The sequence below is a fragment of the Phocoena phocoena genome, chromosome 13, assembly GCF_963924675.1.
Source record: "Phocoena phocoena chromosome 13, mPhoPho1.1, whole genome shotgun sequence".
NCBI lineage: Eukaryota > Metazoa > Chordata > Mammalia > Artiodactyla > Phocoenidae > Phocoena > Phocoena phocoena.
The window spans coordinates 65888659-65911821 of record NC_089231.1 but is presented as its reverse complement, the minus strand read 5'-3'; the positions used below and the strand labels follow the sequence as shown (position 1 = coordinate 65911821).

Genomic DNA, 23163 nt, shown 5'->3' with positions numbered 1-23163 from the left:
TATGTGATCTTACTAGTATTTTCCTAGCAGGAATTAGGATGTTTTTACAGGACACAACTAACTGAATTCAAGGGGCTGGACGCAGTGGGAAGGCGGGTATGCGCTGGTGAGTCCCAGAGGCTCCAGATGGTCTGTGGGTGGATTTTGCCCCCAGGACTCGGGGCCTGACTTTGCACATTGAAGCCCTATCCTGGCACCACCCAGGGCCAGGGATGGAGGCTCTGTATCTGCTGGATCCCCTGGGGAGGGTGCTAGAGTCCGGTGCCTGGGTGGAGTTGGCAGCGAGGGTTCCTTGGAAGAATGTTCCCTCCAGTGGTGCTCACTATTGGGCACTTAGTACATTCCAGGCCCTGAGGACGCACCTTGTGTGCAAGGATAGACTGAACGGCCACAGAAGTAAGTGAGGAGCTAACAGATGATCCAGAAACAAGACCAAAGGGAGGGAGAAATGGTGCTGTTAACTCTTGGGGCTGAACCTCGTCCAGCCTAGGGTGCCTGGGCCTCACACATGTTGGCTTCTTAATCACTAACAGGAGATTACTGAGGTTTAAACGGGAGAATCACGGTCACAGATCACAGCGAACACCAGGTGAATGACACTGAGGTTCCCTTTATTTCTGACCATTTCTTTATAACTATCCACGTAGGGATAACGCCCCCATCTACTTCTCAAGCCTGAATCCCCCTCTAGAAATTTAGATTCACATTTCTAACTCTACAAGATGCATCTCCCCGAAGATCCCATCAAGCCCCCAAGTCATCATCCCCCCCGCCCAGCTCTGAATCACCTTTCCTTTTCCCGCTAACAATGAACAACTGTCTGAAACTATAGCTTGTGTTTCTTCGAGATGCGCTGACGTCTGAGCGGCAGTGTGCGCGTGCCCGCGACAAAGCCTGCGGCTCGTTCGCTGGGCTAGGCGGCCATGTAACAGGGGCACAGGATGGGCTCTGGGTTGTAGAAGGTCCTGTCGCCACAGTGCGGACAGGGGTCGCCGCTGAACCAGACCATACTGGGAAGCCCCAACTCCTGCAGCACCTGCTTGAGCCGGGCGTGCAGGTGCGCCAGGCGGCCCAGGTGGACGGTGCCGTGCACGTCCTCGTAGCTCTCCAAGGGCGCAGGGTACAGCACGTGGCTCAGCTTGCTCAGCCCCACGGTGTGGCGCAGCAGGCTCTCCAGCACAGCCATCGAGATGGGGTTGCCGCAGAAGCTGAAGGTGGTGAGCTGGGAGCAGTGGCTCAGGGCGGGCAGGAGGGCGCTGAACTGGGAGTCCATGATGCCACACTCGTCCAGGTCCAGGTCCTGGAGGGTGGCCGAGGCCTTCTCGATCAGGACCCAGAGGGGCTTGGAGCTTATGCTGGTCAGGTTGACCCCGCTGAGGCTCAGATCCTTCAGCTGGCTGACGCTCGGGCACTGCGACAGATGCATCAGGTCTGCCTCTGACATCAGGCAGTTGGTAATCGACAAGGTCTCCAGGGGGCTCTTCAGACACCTGGAGAGAGACAGAGCAGTCAGTCCCGGGAGGATGGAGGTGGTGGGTGGAGGGATGTGGGGTGGCCCAGCCCTCAAGGGAAGAGAGGCCCGTTTCACCAGATCCCAGTCTTCCAGAGGATGCTGCATGGTCAAGGGAGAGGTGCCAGGCCAGCCCAAGGTTGAGCGGGGTCCTTCCCCATCCTTTATCTGCCGTGTGATGGGGTCAAGGGAAGGAATCCTCGAGTGCTCCCTGTGCTCACCCTTCAAGTGGGGGACGACATACCCCTGCCAGGTGTTGTGAGCACAGGTAAGGTAACAATGGCAGGTGCCCACCGGGGAGCCTGACCCCATGTCCCAAGTGAGAGAGGGGAGCAGCAAACTACAGTATTGGCAGACATGACCTAAACTGCTTTTAACTCGGGCTTCCTTCCTGCCGCCTCCTGGACCCCATCACCTGTTTCTCTGTTCCCAGTGAGAGTACTGGGATCTGTGCTTAAAGGGCTAAACCAGGCAACGTCTGGCAACGTCCACAGGGGTCCAGCCGGCAGGGGCTAACTCTGGTCGCTGTATCAGCCACAAACCATCCCTCACTTTCCACAACTCTTTTTTCTGTTGTTGTCCTTGTGTCATGAACACGTTTATTCTTAATGCTTTGAGTTTGCAGTTGCCAGAAAGGAAATCAATCCAACTCTTTCACACAATAAATCAGGCTGCATTCTCTCATCTTTCATCATTGTGTTCCAGGTAAAGCTATGCTTCTACTTTAAGAAAGAAGAACAAATTTCTAGAAGGAATAATGTTACTGAAGAATTCCTATATAATCAGAAGCCTTAGAAGGAAATAATAGTTGTAATTTGGCCTCGAGATTGGAGCCACTTCAATTGTGACACTCATCTGACTTTCTGCTTCTCTTCTCTGGACACTTGAGGAGCAATAACTGCTTAATGTCCTGATGGGCGCCACAATTCTTCACTCCTGCTCCCTCCCCGTCATTTCCACAATCACCCATTTCCCACATCACACCTCACCTGGAGCCTAAAGCACCCCGGGACAGACAGGGAAGTGGGATAGGTGGGAGGGACAGGCTCACGTTGGATGGGCTTTCCCCTGGTGAATGTCCTCCTGCTTAGTTATTTTCCATCATCTCAGCTTAGACATCACTCTCTCAGGAGAATTCCCCAAGCCACCCTCACCTGGCCCAAAGCCCCCACGATGCAGGTTCCCGGCAAAGAGCCCCCTTTGACAGGCAGCTAACTGAAGCCACACCTCTGACCCTAACCCGGGAGGCTATGTGACAAGATGCCGGGGGACGGACTGGCGGCATCGTGTGGACCTCTGAGTGGCCCGTGCACCCTGGCACCATCCATGGCAGGCAGACAGTAGACAGACACCCCACGGATAACGAAACGAGAGAGGCCTGCCCTGGTCTGCAGAGAGACCGCGCCACGCCTCACCTGAGCACCTGGTCCAGGCGGCCCTCAAGGAAGGAGATGGAATCCAGGTAGAGCTCCTGCAGGTGCTGCAGGCTGGGAAACTGGGAGGTGAGCTGGCTGACGCAGCGCTCCTCCACGCCGGGGGCGGCGTGCGGTGTCATGTGGATGTGCGAGAGGAGCAGCCGGCGCAGGTTGACCATCTGGCCCAGGTGCGGCGCGAACCTGCCCAGGGTGGCCAGCTTCCAGGTACAGTTCACCTCCAGGTCCTGGACAGAGTCGAGCTGCACCAGCGTCAGGATCCTCCTGACGTCGTGCATCGGCATGGAGAAGACCCTCAGCTTCTGACAGCACAGGCGGAGTGCGCCCCTCCTCCGCTTGACCTTCTTCAGGAGGTAGCTTAGGGACGCATCGGGGGTGCCCTCCTTGAGGCACAGGTCCATGAGCACCTCCACGGGGGCCGAGGTCTGCTTCAGCCACGCCCTTGCACCTTCCACCCGGCGCCTCTTCCTCACGGGCCCGGCCACCTCAGGCTCCAGCAGTGAGCACACACCAGCCCTGGTGCCGGACCACACGGTCCAGAAGTCCTGGTGGGCGTTCTGGCGCAAATCCAGCACCTGCAGCTTCCACCGCCTGCGGGACGACGGGAGACACACTGAGCTGTGCGGAGACCCACGGGGACCAGGACCGCACGGCTCAGAACCCAGGCAATGGTGCTACACCCCAGACACCAGCTGCTCCTCGAGCTTCCGGGGCCCCTCCTGGTCCCCACTTTAAGCACCACGAGAAGGGGGTGAGCCCACGTGCCTTCTGTCACCTCTGCACCTTAAGTAGCCCTGCACGCCCGAAAGCCTATTCCCAGAGTGGAAGCCACGGCCCCAAGGCCTCCCCGTGGCCCCGCACCCCCCTCTCCGATGCTAGCTGCATCTTGCTCAGACCCCCAGGCCCCACCCGCCTGCTGGGTCGCCCTCACCTGGGGCGGACCTCCTGGGCAAGCAGGACGTCCAGGCCGTCGACTGCAGCTTGGAAGGTCTCCAGGTGAGGCTTGTGCTCCTTCATCAGGGCCCCCAGCGGGAGGCAGGGGAAGGGCCAAGCCTGCACCATCGCCTTCACGGCCTGGCTGCGCATCCCGGCAAAGGCCGCGGAGAACAGGGGTGGGAAGAGCTCAGCGGGCAGCTCCTCCAGAGCGGCGATGGCCAAGGCCTCATCCCTCAGCAGGCTCTGGACGGCCAGTTCCAGGAGTTTCGGTGGGGCCCGGATGCCCACCCTGAAGAATCTGCTCCAGAGTGAGTACTGGAGGGACACCAGAGAGCAAGGGGTGGGTCCTTCTCCAGCCAAGGACCGGCGACCCTGCCGTCCCTCCACCCTCTAGGGGACCCAACGCAGGGTCAAAGACACCCCTCTGGCCACAAAGCCACAGCTCTGGCCCTGCTGGCGCCAGGCCCCAATGAGGGGACAAGGTGACCTCTCGCCCTATCCCATATCCACCCATGCTGCATTAAATCCCAGCCCCTCTGAAAGGTGGGTACCTAGAAGCCTGACAGCTGACCCCACCCTCTCCGGAGAAAAGCTTCTGATTATCACTCAAGGACTGAAAACAACAGGAATAAGGACTTTAGCCCAACATGGCCTCTTCCTAAACTCCAACAAATAACCCAGATGGGAATGATGGAGGAGCACCACACAGTGGGTACCGTTACCCCATTTAAAACTCTTTAAATCAGGGCTTCCCTGGTGGCGAAGTGGTTGAGAGTCCGCCTGCCGATGCAGGGGACACGGTTTCATGCCCCGGTCCGGGAAGATCCCACATACCGCAGAGCGGCTGGGCCCGAGAGCCATGGCTGCTGAGCCTGCGCGTCCGGAGCCTGTGCTCCGCAACGGGAGAGGCCACGACAGTGAGAGGCCCGCGTACCACAAAAAAAAAAAAAAAAAACTTTAAATCAGAAACCATAAAGCAGCATGACAGTATTTGATAGCATGTGATGTTAGAGATTAAGAAAAAAAAAAACTGATTCCAAGATGTACCTATGAGTATTACTATTATGGAATTGTTTTTATTCCATGGAATTAAAAAAACTTTTCATTTCTAAAATGAAAACAAACCAAAAAGGCCCTTTGAACGAGTAAAAATCACAAAACCATAAATGATATGAACTATAATTACTAGTCACAAACCAAATATGTAAAATGTCATCCAAAAATTCCAACTAATTAGATGTCTTACATCAAAAAAAGAAAAAAAATCTATTTGGTTAAGAAATACTGTAACTGTCTATGAGTGGCATAAACCAGAGCAGAAATCAAAATGTTTGGGATTAAGGCAAAATTTCACATAGAAGCAAAAGCAAAGCCTGCTACTGCAAACGTGTACAGAAGGCGAAGGAAAATTCTCTACAGGACCTTGGCCTGCATGGCCTGTCCTGTGGAGACCCTGGCTGGGGCAGGGGTCAGGGCCCGAGGCCCCAGATGCCAGGGCGGGTGTGGTGCAAGAAGCAATGTGCTCAGGCCTCTGAGTCCCTCCTCTGGCTCCTGAGAAGCCATGATAGGCCTTCCTGGCCACACTTTTCAGATCCCAGCTGAAATTTCCATTTCAAATGGAAAGCGGAATCTGATTACTGGAAATCCATCCAGCTAACGCTGATTTGACTTTCTCCTTACACACAACTGATAGGATCCTCTGTCCACTCGTGAAAACAAAAGATAAAAGAAGAAAACCAACCTGCAAGCATATTTGTTCGAAGAGCATGGGCCACGTCAAAACCATCCCAATGTCTTAAGACAGCTTTGTGCAGACCTAGTGGTGTCACCCCAAAGGAAAATGAAATATGACACAATTCCTGAGAGTCACACAGTCACTTATACGTAACCTAAAACTGCAAAATGTGTGCCCGTTCATGGGGGAACAGAGGTGACACTGAGGGATGGCGGGTCCTCCAGATTTTGAGGGTTAAGGCTTCCCCAAAGGAGGTCAGGTCAAAATTACAACTAGGAGCTGGCTGGGAAGAGGGAAGGGCTGGGCATTTGTAATGAGACCAAGGAAATTACCCAAGAGGAGGTAAAGTGTGCTGTGTTTGGAGGAATTCAGAGACTTTTGTCAGGATGGGCCTGAGAGATTGCCAGCAGGAGTCGCTACCGGGGACCTGGTGGATCCCTTAAAGCCAAGGCAAACCCAAGACTCAAATATTCCTCCCTCTGTCCCTGGAGGCAAAGGGTGTTTCCTCCCAGAAGCGGGGATATGCAAATTGGCTTGACAAGATGAAATGTAGCCATGTGGGCTGGGAGAGGCTGGAAGTGTGCTGGTGGCCAAACCTGGGACACACCTTATTCAGCCTGAAAGCCACTGAGGGGGTCAGGGCCGTGGGCTCTTTGGGCTCTTGGAGGCAGGGAGGGAAATAAACGTGGGCCAAGCACACATATCGGTGTCAGCAAAGGGCTGCAACCAGCAGAGGACTTGCCCCGAGGCTCAGGCGTCCTCTTCCACATCCCAGCCCAGGCTCTGTCCAGCAGCTTCAACCCTCATCATGACCTTCAAAGGCCCCTTCCCAGTGTTTGTGGATAACTTAACATTTCCTCAATCCCAGGAAACAAGGCATGCAAAGCGGCTTCAAAAAGCCCCCCGACCCCTCCCCTAAGGCTTTCACTTACAGGGTTTCTGATTCGAGAGCGCCATTAGGCCCACAAACAAAATTCAGCTTTTCTCTTGCTCTGCGATAAGCACAGCTACTCTAACACCGAACTCCCCTCAGGGGACGTGAAGCTCTGCTCGGTGCTGAAGGGTCTGGGGGCGATGCCCCTGCTGGGCTGGCTCACACGTTGGTTCTGTTGAGGTTTCAGAACACAGGCTGAGGGAACCTCTCCACCCCCTGCATTGTGACGCCCCGACAATTCTATTCTGCGGGCGAGGTGGCAGCATTCTCTGAAGGATGCTCTCTGGTTTGGTAATTTCCCAGAGACTGCTTTCTCCAAATTTCTACCGTCCCTATCAGCAGTTTGCCTAAAACAGGGTTAAGCTAGAATGGGCTCTATGGACACTCAACTCCCAGACCATCACCTTGACTGGTCACCTGCAGGAAGTCGAGATTAGTAAGTGAAGCAGAATATTCCTGATTCTGGAGCAGCCACTGAGTGGTGCTCACACGTTTCATCCAGCACCACAAATAACCTTCAGAGAAAAGCTGAAATTCAGTTAGTTTCCTTTTCAGCCTGGTGAGCCGGGGACTTGGCCAGGGGTGGACACTGCCATGCTCCGCTCAGGGAGTAACCAGAAGACCTGCTTGCGGGAGGGGTGTGGATGGATCTGCCCCACAGAGCGTTAGGAAGAGATGACTGACTTCACGTGGACCTCGGGGAAACAGGAAATGGCAGACGTCCAAGCCTGGGATGTTTCCATGGGAACCCAGCATCCAGGAAGGAGATCCAAGGAGGCAGGAGGGACCACTGCCTTCGAATGATGTAAAAATGGGAAGTATAAGCCGAACATTCTTCCCCAGCGAGCAGGGGACACTCCTCTGTCCACCTGCACCTCCATGCAGAGCCTGTTTGTCCGGAGGCAGAAGGACCAGGGGCACAGCTGCAGGAAGACCTGTCCTTCCTGCCCAGTGTCAGGACTGGCCCAGGACGACTCCCAAGGCCCAGGCATGAGTCAACTGGGGGTTGTTTCTACCATGTCCTGGTCACCTGGTCTCACGCTGTACAGGCCAGAGCAGCTTCTGAGCTCATGGTAGGGGGGTGTCCTGTCCCCCTTCCCGTCTCCAGTCACAGAATATCTACTGGGATCCCAAAGCATCTGCCCCCAGGGCCTTCCTGGGGTCTTTAGAATGCATGTGTGTCCCCAGGTTCCTGCTCCTGGCCTGTGCTGACGGCGCAGCCCCCTCTTTCTGCATCCCTGGCAAGTCAGCCCACCTCTCCCAGAGCCTGGGGTCTGGGCACGATGAGGGGAGGGTTGGGGACCGGACATCCTTCCACTGGCATCAACAGAAATCACGGATTTCTCCCCAATTCTTCTGACATAACAAGTGTAGAAGAAGGTAAAGAAAAGGCCAGCTACTTTTCTGCATTCAAAGAAGCACCAGAAATGCTGGAAGATGACCCTTCCTGGCTTCCAGAGGAAGACCCCAACCCTGCTGGTCTTCAGAGGCACCAGGCTGACAGAGGCCCTGGGTGCCAGGCCGATGGTGGCTTCTCCTCCTTCGGCTCTCTTGACCCAGCCTCGAGCAGACAAGATCCTACTCAGGATCTGGTACGTCCCCTTTCCCTCTGCAGACAGATCGCTTCTTGCCCTGGAATATTATGCCCTCTGGGCCTCTTGAAAAATCGAAGGTCTCCGTCAGCCCTCTCTGCCTCTTCCTGCACTTGGCAAGATGTGGTTCCACTTCAGATCCAATGACATCTAGACCGAAACAAGCAAGTCTCCCCACTTCTTCCTGCCCAGTGAGGACACGTCTGACATCCAGGTCACCCTGGGTCCAGCCAGTTAATCCTGAGGGAAGTGCTTCTAGAGGCAAGTAGGGGTGCGGGAGGCTGAGGGCCCACTCCAGGCTGGTTGGGCGGGGGATGGCCCAGGACGAGGGGGGAGGAGGGAAATGGCAGCAGAGCCGTGGGCCTGGTTTCCTGGCTCTCAGAGCTGTGTCCCTTATATGCTGAAGCCATGTCTGGGACCACTAAGGGCACTTGGGGACCGGGAGTGTCCCCAGGATCTGGCTCTGTTTGCTTTGGCCTGGGGGAGGTGCCAGTGGCTGTCCCCCTTGCCAACTCCAAGGGACAGAGAGGGAGCACTGACCCTAGACAAAAAGATGAGGGAGATTCAGAGAAGGGGAGGCCCCAGTCTTGGCCTTTGGCCCCGGAGAGGATGCTTCTCAGGACTGCACGGTCAACCTCGTTATTGCCTGAGATGGTGGGAATTGTGCTTTTGGAGAGAGGAGGAGAGAAGAGGGGTCTCGTGTTGTATCCCTGTCATCCAACTGACCCCAAATCTCCAACACCGAGCCATAAGGTTACTGTGGCTCAGCGTGACACCAGGTGCGTTGGGCTGTCCGGCCCTTTGCACTGGACTTTTTTCCACTGGAGGAGCGTTGGTGAGCCTCAGGACTCGGGGAGCACTGGCTCCACCTTTGAGGGGACAGCCCACCCTGTGCTGAGGGCTGGCAGGAGGCACCAGGCAGAGGAGACGTGCTCACAGGGCGGTCTCCCGCCCAGCTGGTCCCCTCGCCCCCATACCCAGACTCCCCCTCTATCGGCAACCCTCGATTTACTCAAAACATTTACAGAGTGCCTGGAGCAGACCATCCACTGCTGTTCTGGGTGACGGGGAGGAACAGCCCAGTGACAATGTCATGGTCGTCTTCTAGTTAGAAATACATAGTAGGGAGATGACGTACAACAGGGTAAGTATAACTGACACTGTTGTAGGTTACGTATGAAAGTCATTGAGAGAGTAATCCTAAGAGTTCTCATCACAGGGGAAAAACGTGTTTTCTGTATAATTTTGTATCCATATGAGATGATGCTTGTTAAGTCAACTCACGATGCTGCACCCTTTAAGCTTGTACAGGGCTGTATGTCAATTCTATCTCAGTAAGACTGGAAGAAATAAGATGTCATGGTCTTCCACTCAGGGTGTCTCTGAGGCATGGACCTTGCATTCAGCTGAGCAGACAAATGAAAAACAAGCAAGTCGAAAAAATAATGACAGGCGGACGTGGCCTGCACGGTGGGGCAGGGCCACCAAGGCGACCATGCATGCTGGAACTGCAAAGCCAACCGTCATAATCCAAGGCACAATATGACTTTTCCTGCAGCCGTTACATATTTTTTGAAAACGTTAAGAACCCTCTTAACACGATCCACTGCAATGTTTAGAAAAGTAAAAACAGTAAAGGTTTTTTTTTTATTTTTCTGCAGTACGCGGGCCTCTCACTGTCGTGGCCTCTCCCGTTGCAGAGAAGAGGCTCCGGACGCGCAGGCTCAGCGGCCATGGCTCACGGGCCCAGCCGCTCCGCGGCATGTGGGATCCTTCTGGACCCAGGCACGAACCCGTGTCCCCTGCATCGGCAGGCGGACTCTCAACGACTGCGCCACCAGGAAAGCCCAGTAAAGCTATTTTTTTTAGTACACTGTGATTTTAAGCACTGAGAAAGTGTTTTGTTTCTTTGCGAAAAACTCATCAAGAATCCTCTCAACACTGCTTCCGTGCTTCTCATCACATAACTTTCAGTCAGGGCTGAGTGTCCTTCCTACGCCCGGGCAACCTGTCACTCTGCCTTTTTTTTTTTTTTTTTAATTTATTTATTTACTTTCGGCTGCATTCGGTTTTCGTTGCTGCATGCGGGCTTTCTGTAGTTGCATCGAGGGGGGCTACTTTTCGTTGCGGTGCGTGCGCTTCTCATTGCGGTGTCACTCTGCTTTCTAAGGCTGGATCTGCTTCCAACATTTCACCCTTTGTGTTTTCAGGGCCTGACATTATCTCCAAGTTCCTTTACTGTGAAGATGTTTGCTGGCATCACTGCCTCTGGGACATCTTCATTTTTTTGTCACAACCATGCTCTTCACTGAAGCGTCTCCAGGAGATGGGGACAAGGAGCCTGAAGCTGGATTCTGAATCAGAATGATTAGTCAGTCAACAATTCCTCGTGTTTGGTAGAGCTTAAATCACCAAAGCGTTTCACTCTCCTAGCCTCGGCTTCTCCCTCAAGATCTGAAATGTCGGCAGGGGCCTTAAATTGCTTTTTCCTTTCCCTGTGCAGCGGCTGAGGCTCAAAAGGGCGAGTCCTTTGCACCTGTGTCACAGAGCCAGCCACGAGAGGGTGACACGGGAACGAGGCCCCTGGCTCCTGGTCCAGGGCTCGCTAAGCCATCAATGTGCCAGCCCAGTGGGAGTGTGCCCGGGGAAGTCGCCTGTGGATGGGAACAGCCCACTCTGTTCGTGGACAGTGGACAATGTCGGGGACGAGAACGGAGGACAGGAGCCTCCATTCAGGGGCCATCACCCACTACAGTCTACTAGGCACTCAGCAGGTCTGTGGGTCCTGCTAGGTCTTCCAGGAAGATGGGGGGAGGGGCGATATATCGGGGAGTAATCCAGAAAGGCCTGCACTCACTGGTACCTCGGCTCAGCAGCCGTACCCCGGGAGCTCAGGCTCCAGGAAACCTCCCAGCACTGCTTGCCCTCGGCAGGAGGAAGTAAGCAGATTCGCAGATACGGTGTCGCCTGAAGGATTTGGGAAGCAGCTGTGCACAGAGGCCCCTCCCACACGTGAGGCAGGGGCTAAGAAAGGTGTGGGGAGCCCAGCCTGGCACCATGGCTGCAGAAGAGCTTTTGGGGGTCTCCGCCATGGCCTGGGGTCTGCTCATGGTCTGTCTGCACAGGTGAGAGACACTAAGGAGGGGACCGTCTGGCAGCCCAGGGCTGACCCCCTTCCCTTTTCTCCCTCCACCCTGAACATCTCTGGAGTGATGACATTGACCTCTCCCCTTTGCACATCCTGCTCTTCTCTGGGTCCTGAGCCCAGTCTGTCCTGACACAGCCACTCAGTGTCTGTGGCTCTGGGATAGAGAGGCCACATTCCCTGCTCTGGAGGCAGCAGTGATACTGGGGGATACAGCCCGGCGTGCTGGTATCATCAGCACCCATATGCTGCCCAGCACCCCCAGGGCACGAGATCGTCCTCGCTCCTGGGGTCCCTCTCCATCCTCCAGCTCCAGGTCCGCCTCCCTGGCCTCCTTGGGCTGCCGCTGGATGAGTCGTTGTGCCCTCTGGGTGCTTTGTTTCCGGGACCGTCCCTAGGCCCAGGGGTCCCAGCTCACGGCTTAGGGAGAGCAGAACCTCCCTGGGCTCACCCACCCTGCCCCTGCCCAACACCACACAGGAGTCAAGTCTCTGGGGGCTGATGCCAGCCCTGCTCCTTCGCCCCAAGCACAGGTTCTGAACGTAACCGTGGCTTAGGGAATGGGACCCCAACACATTGCAGCTGCTTCTTCTAAGAAGGCATCAGGATGAAAGCTCTCTTGGGAAAATGACTTGGAAAAATAAAGGCTGCTCATCCTCCTCCCACCGTGAGGGCTTCAGGATGCAGATTGCATGCAGCTCCACGATTAACAGCACTGAGGGGGCAACAGGACATCCTGGGACACGATGAGGTGCAGAAGACCAGTTTACCTGAAGATGTCTTCCGCCGCACTGGTCCAGCTCACGCTGGCCTCAGGTCCTCCGACACCTGGTCTCCCTGGTTTCCTACCGTCTCAGTCACCCGTCTCCACCCAAGTCTGAGAATAAGAACCCAAATTCTCGGGCCTTCCTGGTGGCGCAGTGGCTGAGTCCGCCTGCCGATGTAGGGGACATCGGTAGGGTCCGTGCCCCGGTCCGGGAAGAGCCCACATGCCAAGGAGCGGCTGGGCCCGTGAGCCATGGCCATTGAGCCTGCGCGTCCGGAGCCTGTGCTCCGCAATGGGAGAGGCCACAACAGTGAGAGGCCCACATACCGCAAAAAAACAACAAAAAAAATACAAGAACCCAAATTCTCCAAAAAACAAAGACATGGTGTGTTATCACGTGTAATTATGAAGCCACAGTGAGAACTCTGCTGGGTGAACTGAAAACCGGAGCCCTGACCCTGCCGTTTCAGTGAGAATCTCTTCGTATCTCCACACCCGAGAAATTTCTCATCAGCTGAAGCAGCAGACAATCGAAGGAAAGACCTGATACTCTAGTCAAAGGGACCTTCCTCTAAGGGCACTAACCGCCGTCCTGCAGCCCCAGTTCTGCCCCTTTCTCTGGCCCCCACACCCTGGCACCTCCCGAGGGGACCCCATTGCCAGCGCAAAGCAGCGCCCAATGAGCTCTGGCCATCCCCGTAGACCCGGGTTCCCTGGATTATTACGTCCCCCACGCGGAGCCGCGGCCTCCTCACGGGGCACGTGGCCCGGGTAGGCCCAAGGCGGCCCCCCACCGCGTGTGGCCTCCGCTCCAGCCCCAGGTCGTGAGAGCTCGTTTTCCGCTGCAGAACAGGAGCGGGGGCCCGCAGGGGGCCCCGGGGACTAGCTCAAGGTCACCCCATGGGAACGCGGGGGCACCAGGACGGGAACTTACCTTTCGTGCCGCAGCGCCACGCCACACGATCCCCCGCTTGCGCTCTGCGGACAAAGAACCGCGAACTCAGCAGCGCCCCGCCCGGAAACCACGCGGCCCGACCAATCCTGCTTTCTGTTTCCTCCTGGGGCAAATCTCACGAGATCCTGGGATCGTGAGTGGGGTCTTCCAGGGAGTCTAGAAGGGGTCCGAATAGTACGCGGGGAAGGAGTGGGGAGAGGGGGAGGGGTGGCGTCTGTGGCCATGCCCACTGGACGGCCGGGTGGTGAGAGTGGGGATAGGGTGGGTCAGGGGTGGGATGGGGGAAAGGTAGGGTTGGGGGGATGGGGAGGAGATGGGGGGATGGGTGAAGTGGGGGGAGGAGATGGGATGGAATGGAAGTGAGGTGGGGGAGGGAGGAATCGTGGAATGGGGGAAGGGAATGGGGGAATGGGGTAGGATGGAGAACGGGGTGAGGTGGGGATGGGGTGGGGGTAGGTGGGGGGGTGGGGAGGGGTGGGCGTGGGCTGGGATGAAGGGGCTCTTGAGATCCAGAGGGAGGGGTCGAGGCTTAGAACCCCCCACCTCCAGCTCCTCCCCCCCACCTCTGGGCCTGTTCTTCGGCAACCCCTTCCTCTCTGCGGGGCGTGGGGTGCCAGGGCCGGCTGCGGGGCCCTCGCCCCACTCCCACCTCCCTCTTGTAGATAAGGTGTCCCTGCCCTTGGCCAGTCCAGTGCCCCCTACTCTCTCGACTTTACCACTTATGTGACCCCTGGGGCGGCGGAGACCCCAGCCAGGGTTTGACTAGATCGTCCTCCCTCCAGATTGTGCTTCCCACCCCCCCACCCCCCCATTTGGTTTTCCAGTTTTTTTCAGAACCCAAACAGTTGCTGCGTCTGGTCTCTTCCCCTCCGTCTGACCTCCGCAGCCCCTCTGATGGCCTCAGCTTGTGCTGGTCCTGAGTGCAGGGTTCACCTCCTTTCACCAACGGACCCCTTCAGACAAAGTCAGGAAGGGGCCTGGAAGAGGAAGTTGGAGCGGGGCGGGGTGGGGCGGGGCGGGGCGGGGCGGGACCCTCCCAAGCGGTGCCCCTCAACCCTGGGGATGTCGCGTCCCGGCCACCAGGGGGCACTGGAGACATGGAATCCAGGACGGTTTTGGCACCTCCTTCCTCCCAGCCCCCCTAGGGGAGAAAGTCAGGCTTCTGGAGAGATGGTGAGAGCCAGGTGGGTGAGGATTCTTGCCTGGAGGGGTTAAGAGCAAAGCGGAACTGCAGCCCTGTCACTAACGCTGGCCTGGGGGACCTCCTTTGGGTCCTTTGAATTCAGCTTCCTCACTCAAGCCCAGTAAGTGTGAGGCTGTGTCCTTGTCATCCAGGTGACCCTAAATCTTTAACCACAGGCCACCAGAAGGTAGTGGTGGCCAAGAATAACAGGCAGGGCAGTAGTGATGGCTATCTTTCGTGGCTCAACCCTGCCATTCCCCCACACATCCCCCGTGCCTGTGAGCTAACAGAGCTTAAGGTGTCCAGCTACACCCATGGTTGGATGGATGGATGAATGAATACATAGGTACATGCGAATGAGGGAATTGTGTTGATCCCCCTGGACCTGGGATTGTTACCTGGAACAGGGCTGGTAAAACCTCAGTTTTTTCACTTTGGAACTGGAGACTCAGCCTCCCCCTCCTTCCTCTTGTCCAGACTCATTCAACAAACGTTTGTCCTTGAGAGGCTGCTGATGCAACACTCAAGGAGATAGTGCTCATAAGTTTTAGGATGGAGCCAGAAAAAAGCCAAAACAAAACCAAAACAAGAAGACCATTGTTTTAAAGTGGCAGGTTGTAACTAATTCTCTGAGAGGGCAAAGGATGCATCTGTGGGACTTGAAATGGAAAGGGGATCCCCTTGAAGATTGCCGAACGTTATTTTCATGATTCGATGGCTGATTTAAGGCCTGATTTCAGGTTGACACACTGAAAAGATGACGTCGGAGATATTTGAAAGCAAAGGTCACAGCATTGCTTATATTGTGTGATATAGTCCTATTCATGTAGAAGTAAACATGAAAGTAACATTGATTCATTTCATTGCTTCAAGCAATGCTCACAATGTTTACCATGTTCCTGGGGCTAGACTAGGCCTGGAGTAGAAGAAGCAGTGAAAGTTACAGGGACCCGCCCCCACCTCCTGGAATACATGGAATGCTTTCCCCTGAACATTGCACTTAAGCATGTCAAGATGTCCAGAAGATGGTCACTAAAATGATAACGCTGGCCATGGTAAAATAATTTTCTATATTTTGGGAGGTGTTTTTTCTTGTGTTTTGTGGTTTTGTTTTGTTTTGTTTTTTGGCCTCGCCGCACGGCACGTGGGATCTTAGTTCCCCGCCACCCAGGGATCGAACCACGCCCCCTGCAGTGGAAGCATGGAGTTCTAACCACTAGACCGCCAGGGAATTCCCAACTTTTCTATATCTGGGAGTAAACTTTTCCATATTTGGGAGTAAACTTTTCCATCATAAATGTTTTCCTTGACCAGTGATTTATTTTGGAGATATGAAGAAGTTCAGTCACCCCACACAGCCTCTAGTCCCCCAGTCTGCTGCAAGATTAAGCTGACAAGGAAGGTCTTGGAGAGAATCCAGGATGGCTGGTCTGCGTTCCTAAGGCCGTATGTCCTGATTTGGGGGAACCACCACTTTTGAAAATCCTTTTGGGGGACTCTCTTGGCGGTACAGTGGTAAAGACTTTGCCTTCCAATGCAGGGGGTGTGGGTTTGATCCCTGGTTGGGGAGCTAAGATCCCACATGCCTCGTGGCCAAAAAACCAAAACATAAAACAGAAGCAGTATTGTAACAAATTCAATAAAGACTTTAAAAATGGTCCACATCAAAAACAAAAGAAAGAAAGAAAATCCTTTTGGGGTAGCTATGAATGAGCTCAGAGGGAAAGGCAGGAGCCTTCAGGTAGAGAGCAGCATCCTTCCATCCCAGACTCAAACTCAGGCCTCCTGAAGTCAAGGGCCTTGCAGATGCAGAGGGCAGGAAGCCCCTCCCCAGGTGTGTGTGTGGTGGAAGGAGGAGATCAGGTGTGTGGGGAGGGGAACTCATCAGAAGGCCAGGTGCTCTGTGTCCCTCAGAATCAGCTTCAGAACAACTTCTTGGGAAGAAGACATCCTTCCCCCTGCCCCTTCCTGGCTGGGCCAGGGCATCTGCCCACTCCCCTGCGTGTCAAGCCTCAGGACTTGGAGCAAAGGAGGAACGGAGAAGCATCCAATCCTTTGAGGGTCTGGCTAGAACACGAGCAGAGGAAGGAGGAGTTTGCCCCTTTCCTGTCTCACTGTTGAGCGGGGACATCTCATCTCATTTTCCTCCGTCCTCAGCAACTTCGGTATCAGGTCTTAGGACTTGGTCTGAATCACACCAACAGCTTTCCTGAGTCTGCAACTTGCAGACTGTGGGACTTAGTCTTATCTTTAATAACACTTTTAACCAGTGTGTAAAATAAAAAAGCACAAACATGTTCAAAACACACTTAAGCAATAGTCATGAATCAAAACTGTTTGCTTCGCCCAAACATGTTTCTCCTTTTCCCTCAATCCCCAAGGCAAGCCTTTAGCTTTCCCCACCATTGGCCATAGAGTCACCTCTCTTGGGCTCCTGAAATGTCTGTCACTTGGTATGAAGAGCTGCCTCACAGGCATAACCTGGTACCAAGGCTGTGGTGGGGTGGGCTAAATAGTCCTGGGGTGAGGGTCCAGGCCACCTGGTGTGGCAGGGGACACATGCCATCGTGGAGGGAGTTAATGGACAAAGGGAAATGAGGTTAGAGGGGATGGAAGGGATCGGGGGCCTGGTGCTGAGCTTGATGGGGAAGGAGGGAGGAGGGGAGGGCGATGCAAGAGGGATTTCCAGCCCCCACTCAGCTGCCTCCCAGCGGCTTGGTTGGCACCGTCTGCAGCCACCAGGGGGCAGCAATGGCCAGGATTTGGGGAAGGTACTTGAGGGTTACACTGTCCTGCGTGAGGTTTCAAGAGGGGCTCCCCACGGAACACTTCTCATGTCCCAAAGCATTTGTGCCCCAACAGATCATCTTAAAAAGTGCTAATAAATGGCCCAGGGCTCAGGCTCGGGCCTCAGACTCAGAGCACTGCAGAGACAGAGGCTGGAGGGGAACGTGAGGACCCTCCAAACTGAGGGGGGTAAGAAGGAGTTGGGGGGTGGGGGAGGGATGGATTGGGAGCTTGGGACCAGCAGATGCAAACTATTATATATAAGATGCATAAACATCAAGGACCTATGGTTTAGCACAGGGGACTGTATTCAATATCCTCTGATAAACCATAATGGAAAAGAATATGAAAAAATGTATATAGAGTATAACTGAACCACTTTATTGAACAGCAGGAATTCACACAGCATTGTAAATCAAGCACACTTCAATATAAATGTTCAGTGTCTTTGTTCTTTTCTTTCTTTTTTTCATTTTTCACAGCACTGTGCGGCATGCAGGATTGGAGCTCCCCGACCAGGGATCAAACCTGCACCCCCTGCAGTGGAAGCACAGAGTGTTAACCACTGGACGGCCATGGAAGTCGCTTCCATAAAATGTTTTTAAAAAAGAGGGAGTTGAGGGGTTACTGGTCCCCAGCTCTGCCTCTGACTCCTGGAAAGTGGGGCAGTTGGATCTTTCAGCCGCCTGGGCTCATGGCCTCTCCTTTGTCCCAAGAGCACAGAGGGGACCTTCTGGGATTCCTCCCCCAGGAGCCATGATGACTCTCACACCAGGAGAGACAGGAAATCCCGGGCTGGATTCCTTTCCCACATCCTGTCATGGACTCGTTCCGTCCTTACAAACCATGTGAAGGAGTTAATTCTCCAGTATTGTCTGCTGTCCAGGGATGTAGAAGAATCTAGAACAAACCATGTCAGAGGGGGTGAGAAGAAGGGATGAGGACAGGCAGGTGCAGGAAGCAGATTTGCATGGAAGCCCCTCCCTCCTCTGGGGGGAGGGGATAAGAGAGGTCTGTGGGAGCAGGCCCAGGGCTGGGGGCTCAGAAGGCAGCGTCTGGGGCGTCTCCACCATGGCCTGGGCTCTGCTCCTTGTCACCCTCCTCACTCAGGACACAGGTGAGGCCTCCAGGGAATGGGCCCCAGGGACATCTGGCTGATCCTTTGCGTCTTTGTCCTCAGGGTGACCTGGGCCCCAGCACTGAACTGACCAGAATGTGTTTCTCCTCTCTCCAGGGTCCTGGGCGCAGTCAGGCCTGACTCAGCCTCCCTCAGTGTCCGGGAATCTGGGACAGACAGTCTCCATCTCCTGTGCTGGAACCAGTAGTGACATCGGGGGATATGACTATGTCAGATGGTACCAACAGCTCCCAGGCACGGCCCCCAAACTCTTGATTTATGAGGTCAATAAACGACCCTCAGGGATCCCTGATCGCTTCTCTGGCTCCAAGTCTGGCAACACGGCCTCCCTGACCATCTCTGGGCTCCAGGCTGAGGACGAGGCTGATTATTACTGTAGCTCATATAGCAGTAGTAGCACTTGGCACAGTGGTCCAAGGTCATGGGGAAGTGAGACCAAAACCTCCCTTTAGCTCCCTCCAGCCCCTTCACTCTTAAACACTGGCTTTAGGTTGTTGCTTGTTTGTTATCATTTTATTTGCCAATAATTACAAACTTAAATGGATTTTAAGATTTCATAAAGAACTGCTTCATACCTTTTCCCCAGATCCATCATTTTTAACTATTGTCATCTTCGCTTATCATTATATCAGCTTATCTCTCATTTTCTCTCTGCCTATATATGTCTTTGTGTATATGTGTGTGTGTGTGTGTGTGTGTGTGTGTGTGTATTTGGATGTGTATCCATATATAAACATCCATAGATATACATACTCAACACACCCACACATGTAAACAAAACATTCATTTTCTGAACCACTGGGAATAGGTTTCTTCCATCAGCATCTAAGACTTGATACATTTCGTTTAGACAGAGTTCACATGAAATCACAGTCAGCATTTAAGGTGTAGAATCTGGATTTTTAATGTATTGACAAGTTAGTCCATCCATGATCACTCCAGAGTCCAGATGCTTCCTGCCCCTCAAGACACACCTCATCCACCTGTAGTCACTCCCTGTCCCCCTCGGACCTTTGTGCCAGGATCCCCCCACATAGCCTAATGTTTCCAGGCTCATTCCTGTGGAAGCATATTCACTACTTCCCACTTCTTACAGCCGAATAATACTGCATTATAAGGATGTACTTCATCTGATGGATCAAGTAATTAATTCACAGATTCATATTCATGTTTTCTCTCTCCTGTCACAACCCATTACAGAGTGATCCTTTCGGGGCCTAGGGAATGAAAATTGTAGGTTCACCTCACTTCCCGAGATGAAATGAAAACACGACATTCCCCTCAGGGACGTCTTCAGGAGGCAGTCAAGGCTTCATCTTCTCTCCTTCTCAGAGCCTCCTAAGGATCCCGGATGGGGGCATCTCCCCTTAACTCTATGTGCTGTTTGCATGTGTCCTGGATGAGCTGGAGGGGTAGGGAGGGGGCACGGTCTCAGCTGCATCAAGCAGCCTGAGATGGTCTTCGTCCCGACGATGACTCTCTTTTCCTTTCCACTGTGTTCAAACGTTCCAGGTGCCTGTTTCTACCATCTGCAAGGCTTCAAGGGCACGTTTGCCTCTTACACTTGCAGTTTTTCGTGAAAATTTCCTCCATGTCTGAGTCCTGGTCTATGTAGCTAAGGAGAGGAAAAGTACTCATGTCTCTTTCAGCGTATGTTGCACAATTCCTTTGATTATGAAATGCAGCATTCCTGAAGGAGAATGTGTGAAAGCACACTCACAATTTAAGGAGGAATAATAAACAGAAACCACATAACCCCAGACGAAATCTACCCCCCAAAGCACATCTGTCTACCCCACTCCCCGGTTAGCTGGTTTGCTGACTCCAGGGTTAATCATTCCATGGCCTTTCTTCCATTCCTGCCCCAGCCATCCTCGATATGCATCCCCCAAACAACATAGTTTGAAACAGTGGGTACAAGCATCCAACCCGCTGAGTCAGGAAAGGGTAGTGTGTCTACAGGTGAGGCCCCAAGAGACATGGACCCTAACAAAGGATCCGCTTGGTCCTGGGCGGAGCTTTCCTGGATTTCCTGGAGCCTGTCCTGAAGACGGCAGAGAGGGTCCCAGAGGAAAGACAAGGAAGCCTAGAGTCAGGCATCTGGCCTTGTGGGATGTGGGTGGGTCCTGGATTTCTAAGGGGAATAGTGTCAGGGTATCAGCTGTCCCACACTTCCTGCTATTCAGTGGGACGTGGACTCCAGGAGTTGTCTGAGATCACTTCACTGGGAGGAAAGGAGAGAGATTTTTCCTGGCTGATCAAGACCCTAGAAAAGTTTTCATATCAAGACAATCCTAGCCAGCCACACAGTACAAATCAGAATCCGGGCGACACACATCCAACATTACAGGATGGTGTCAGGTATGTCAGCACCTGGATGATGTCAGCTTCCTTGTAGGTGAATATTTCTGCCGGTTGCCCATTGGAGAAAGGCCTCCATGGGAGATGGCCATTCCAGAGAGGTGGGCAGAGGCTGCAAAAGTCTGGAGTCACACAGGCTTCTCCTCCTGACCCCCACAGAGTCAGCTCTGCCGTGCCCCCTTATCCCGGACATGTGGTTCACCCTCTCCCTAGAGCAAATCTGTCAGTGGGGTTAGTGGGCAGTGGTCTACCAGCCTCACGACTAAAAGGAGAGAGAATCTACAGATCTACCTGCATCTCTAAGGACTCACACTCATTATAATTGTCAAGTTACCTCAGCTCATCACGACCATACTCACCACCGATCACGCCCTAAGGAATGACAGGTCTCCTTAGCACCACTGCAGACCTGGGACTGGCCCTTCTCAGGAAAAAGTCAGTAAACACTTGTCGACATGCATCTTGGCTTCCATATTTGTGCTTTTCTGTACTCCTATGTTCTTTGGACTCTTCCTAAACTCTGATATATGACTCTGACTATCAGTATTGTTTGACTTGGGTTTAAAAGAAGCAATCATAGTTGTGCATTTGCCCCACGCACCCACAATGACCAGAGTGAAGAGCTCTGGGACAGGCGTTTGTGTCATGATGTTGGGGAGAGGGAGAGAGAGGAGGAAACATTGTGGTAGAATCTGCAGGGAACTGGGTTTTCTCTTTTTTTTGACCCCACCAAGTGTCACGTGGGATCTTAGCTCCCTGAACAAGGATGGAAACCGTGCCCCCTGCATTGGAAGCACTGCGTCTTAACCACTGGACCACCAGGGAAGTCCTGGAACTATTTCTTTAGTTGACATTTTCCTAACATATCAATAGTCAATGAACCTGAAGAGGGGTCTCAAAACATGTCCACACCTCAAGATTTCATTACAATGAAACTTGGTGTGGTTGCCCTGTCGTTTCTACACCCTGAGGCGTGTCAGGATTCTGGATGTGAGGGTTTCTCTGTGGCTCTCTGTCTCCTCTCCTTTGGGAACTCCAATTCTTTGTGTATTAGGTCAATTGAAGTTCCATAATTTGTGGATACTACTTCATTCTTTTAAATTCATATTCCTCCCGTATGTTGAACAAGGGACTGTTTCCATTGCATGACTTCAAGTCAGAAATCTTTCATTATCCAGTGCTCTGCCTGTCGTTGATCCCATCTGCTGGAATTTTCTCTGTAGTAGATTCACTGTGGTTTTTTCCACCTTCTATTGCTTACCTGAGACTTTCTTTTTTAAAAAAATTTTATTGGAATATAGTAGATTTACACTGTTGTGTTGGTTTCTGCTGTACAGCAAATTGAATCAGTTATACATATACATACAGCACTCTTCTTTAGATTTTCTCCCATATATCGGCTGACACTCTGTATCTCTCTATTGACTTCAGTAGGTTCTGTCCTTATTTCTTGCATCATTTTTAACAAACTGGATGAATATCTTTGTGACATAATTCCAGCAGATCTGTGAGACACGCTCTGTTAACTTTCCCTTCCATACAGTGGAGATGTTCTGGTTTTCCATATACCAAGTGATTTCATACTATCCTGGTGTGGCCAATATTATGTGGTGAAACTATAAGTCTTTAAATTCTATGTTGGCATTTTGATTTAGTCAGACTCTCTGCCCGGTTGAGACCAGGTGGTTAATTCCATCCACCTTTTTGTGAACTGTGCTTTCCATGTCAGTTCATTTACACAAACTTGGACCTGCTCTTCGGAAACGTCCTACAAGGAGCTGCACAGCAGCCAGTCTGGGGCCCAGGTTGTTTTCGGTCCCTGAGGTTCCAGGGCCTTGGTTGGCACCATCTGAAGCCACCAGGGGGCAGCAACGTCCAGGATTTGGGGAAGGTACCTGTGGCTTATACTGTCCTGTATGAAGTTTCAAGAGCTGCTTCCTGAGTAACCCCTCTTAGTCCCAAAGCATTTGTGCCCCAAGAAATCATCTTCAAAAGTGCTAATAAATGGCCCAGGGCTCAGGCTTGGGCCTCAGACTCAGAGCACTTTGGAGACAGAGGCTGGAGGGGAATCTGAGGACCCTCCCAACTGAGGGGGATGAGAGGGAGTTGGGGATGGGGGAGGGATGGACTGGGAGTCTGGGACCAGCAGATACAAACTACTATATATAGGATGGATAGACAACAAGGTCCTACGGTATAGTACAGGGAACTGTTTTCAATATCCTATGACAAACCCTAATGGAAAAGAATAAGAAAGAGAATGTATATATAAATGAATAAGTGAGTCACTTTGCTGTACAGCAGACACTCACACAACATTGTAATTCAACTATACTTCAATAGAATTTTATTGTTCTTTTTTCTCCATTTTTAAATTTTTAAAAATTCTTTAGTTGTACCATGTGACATGCAGCCCCTTAGTCCTCTGACCATTGATCAAACCCACACCGCCTGCAGTGGAAGTGTGGAGCCTTAACCACTGGACCGCCACGGGAGTCCCTTCAATAATTTTTTTTTTTTTTTTTGCGGTACGCGGGCATCTCACCGTTGTAGCCCCTCCCGTTGCGGAGGACAGGCTCAGGACAAGCAGGGTCAGCGGCCATGGCTCATGGGCCCAGCCGCTCCGCGGAATGTGGGATCCTCCTGGACCGGGGCATGAACCTGTGTCCCCTGCATCGACAGGCAGAC

At 53.1% G+C, this 23163-nt stretch overlaps 1 protein-coding gene across 1 annotated transcript; it reads right to left on the bottom strand.

Annotated features, from left to right (window-relative positions):
- Positions 1-913: 913 nt before the first annotated feature.
- Positions 914-23078, bottom strand: LOC136132612 (melanoma antigen preferentially expressed in tumors-like). Its single transcript, XM_065889502.1, has 7 exons — positions 23021-23078; positions 12986-13029; positions 12807-12893; positions 11527-11679; positions 3875-4194; positions 2926-3534; positions 914-1490 (listed from the first exon to the last, which is right to left on the bottom strand). Exons 1-7 carry the CDS (start codon positions 23076-23078, stop codon positions 914-916), a joined length of 1848 nt encoding a protein of 615 aa, XP_065745574.1.
- Between the last annotated feature and the right edge of the window lie 85 nt (positions 23079-23163).

Coding starts and splice junctions, on each gene's coding strand:
- LOC136132612 (XM_065889502.1), bottom strand. CDS start 23,078: ATGGCCGCTGACCCTGCTTGTCCTGAGCCTGTCCTCCGCAACGGGAGG. Junction 13,030..23,020: donor CAACGGGAGGGGCTACAACG/GTGAGATGCCCG, acceptor CTTTGTCCGCAG/AGCGCAAGCGGGGGATCGTG. Junction 11,680..12,806: donor CTACCCGGGCCACGTGCCCC/GTGAGGAGGCCG, acceptor CCCTGGGCCTAG/GGACGGTCCCGGAAACAAAG.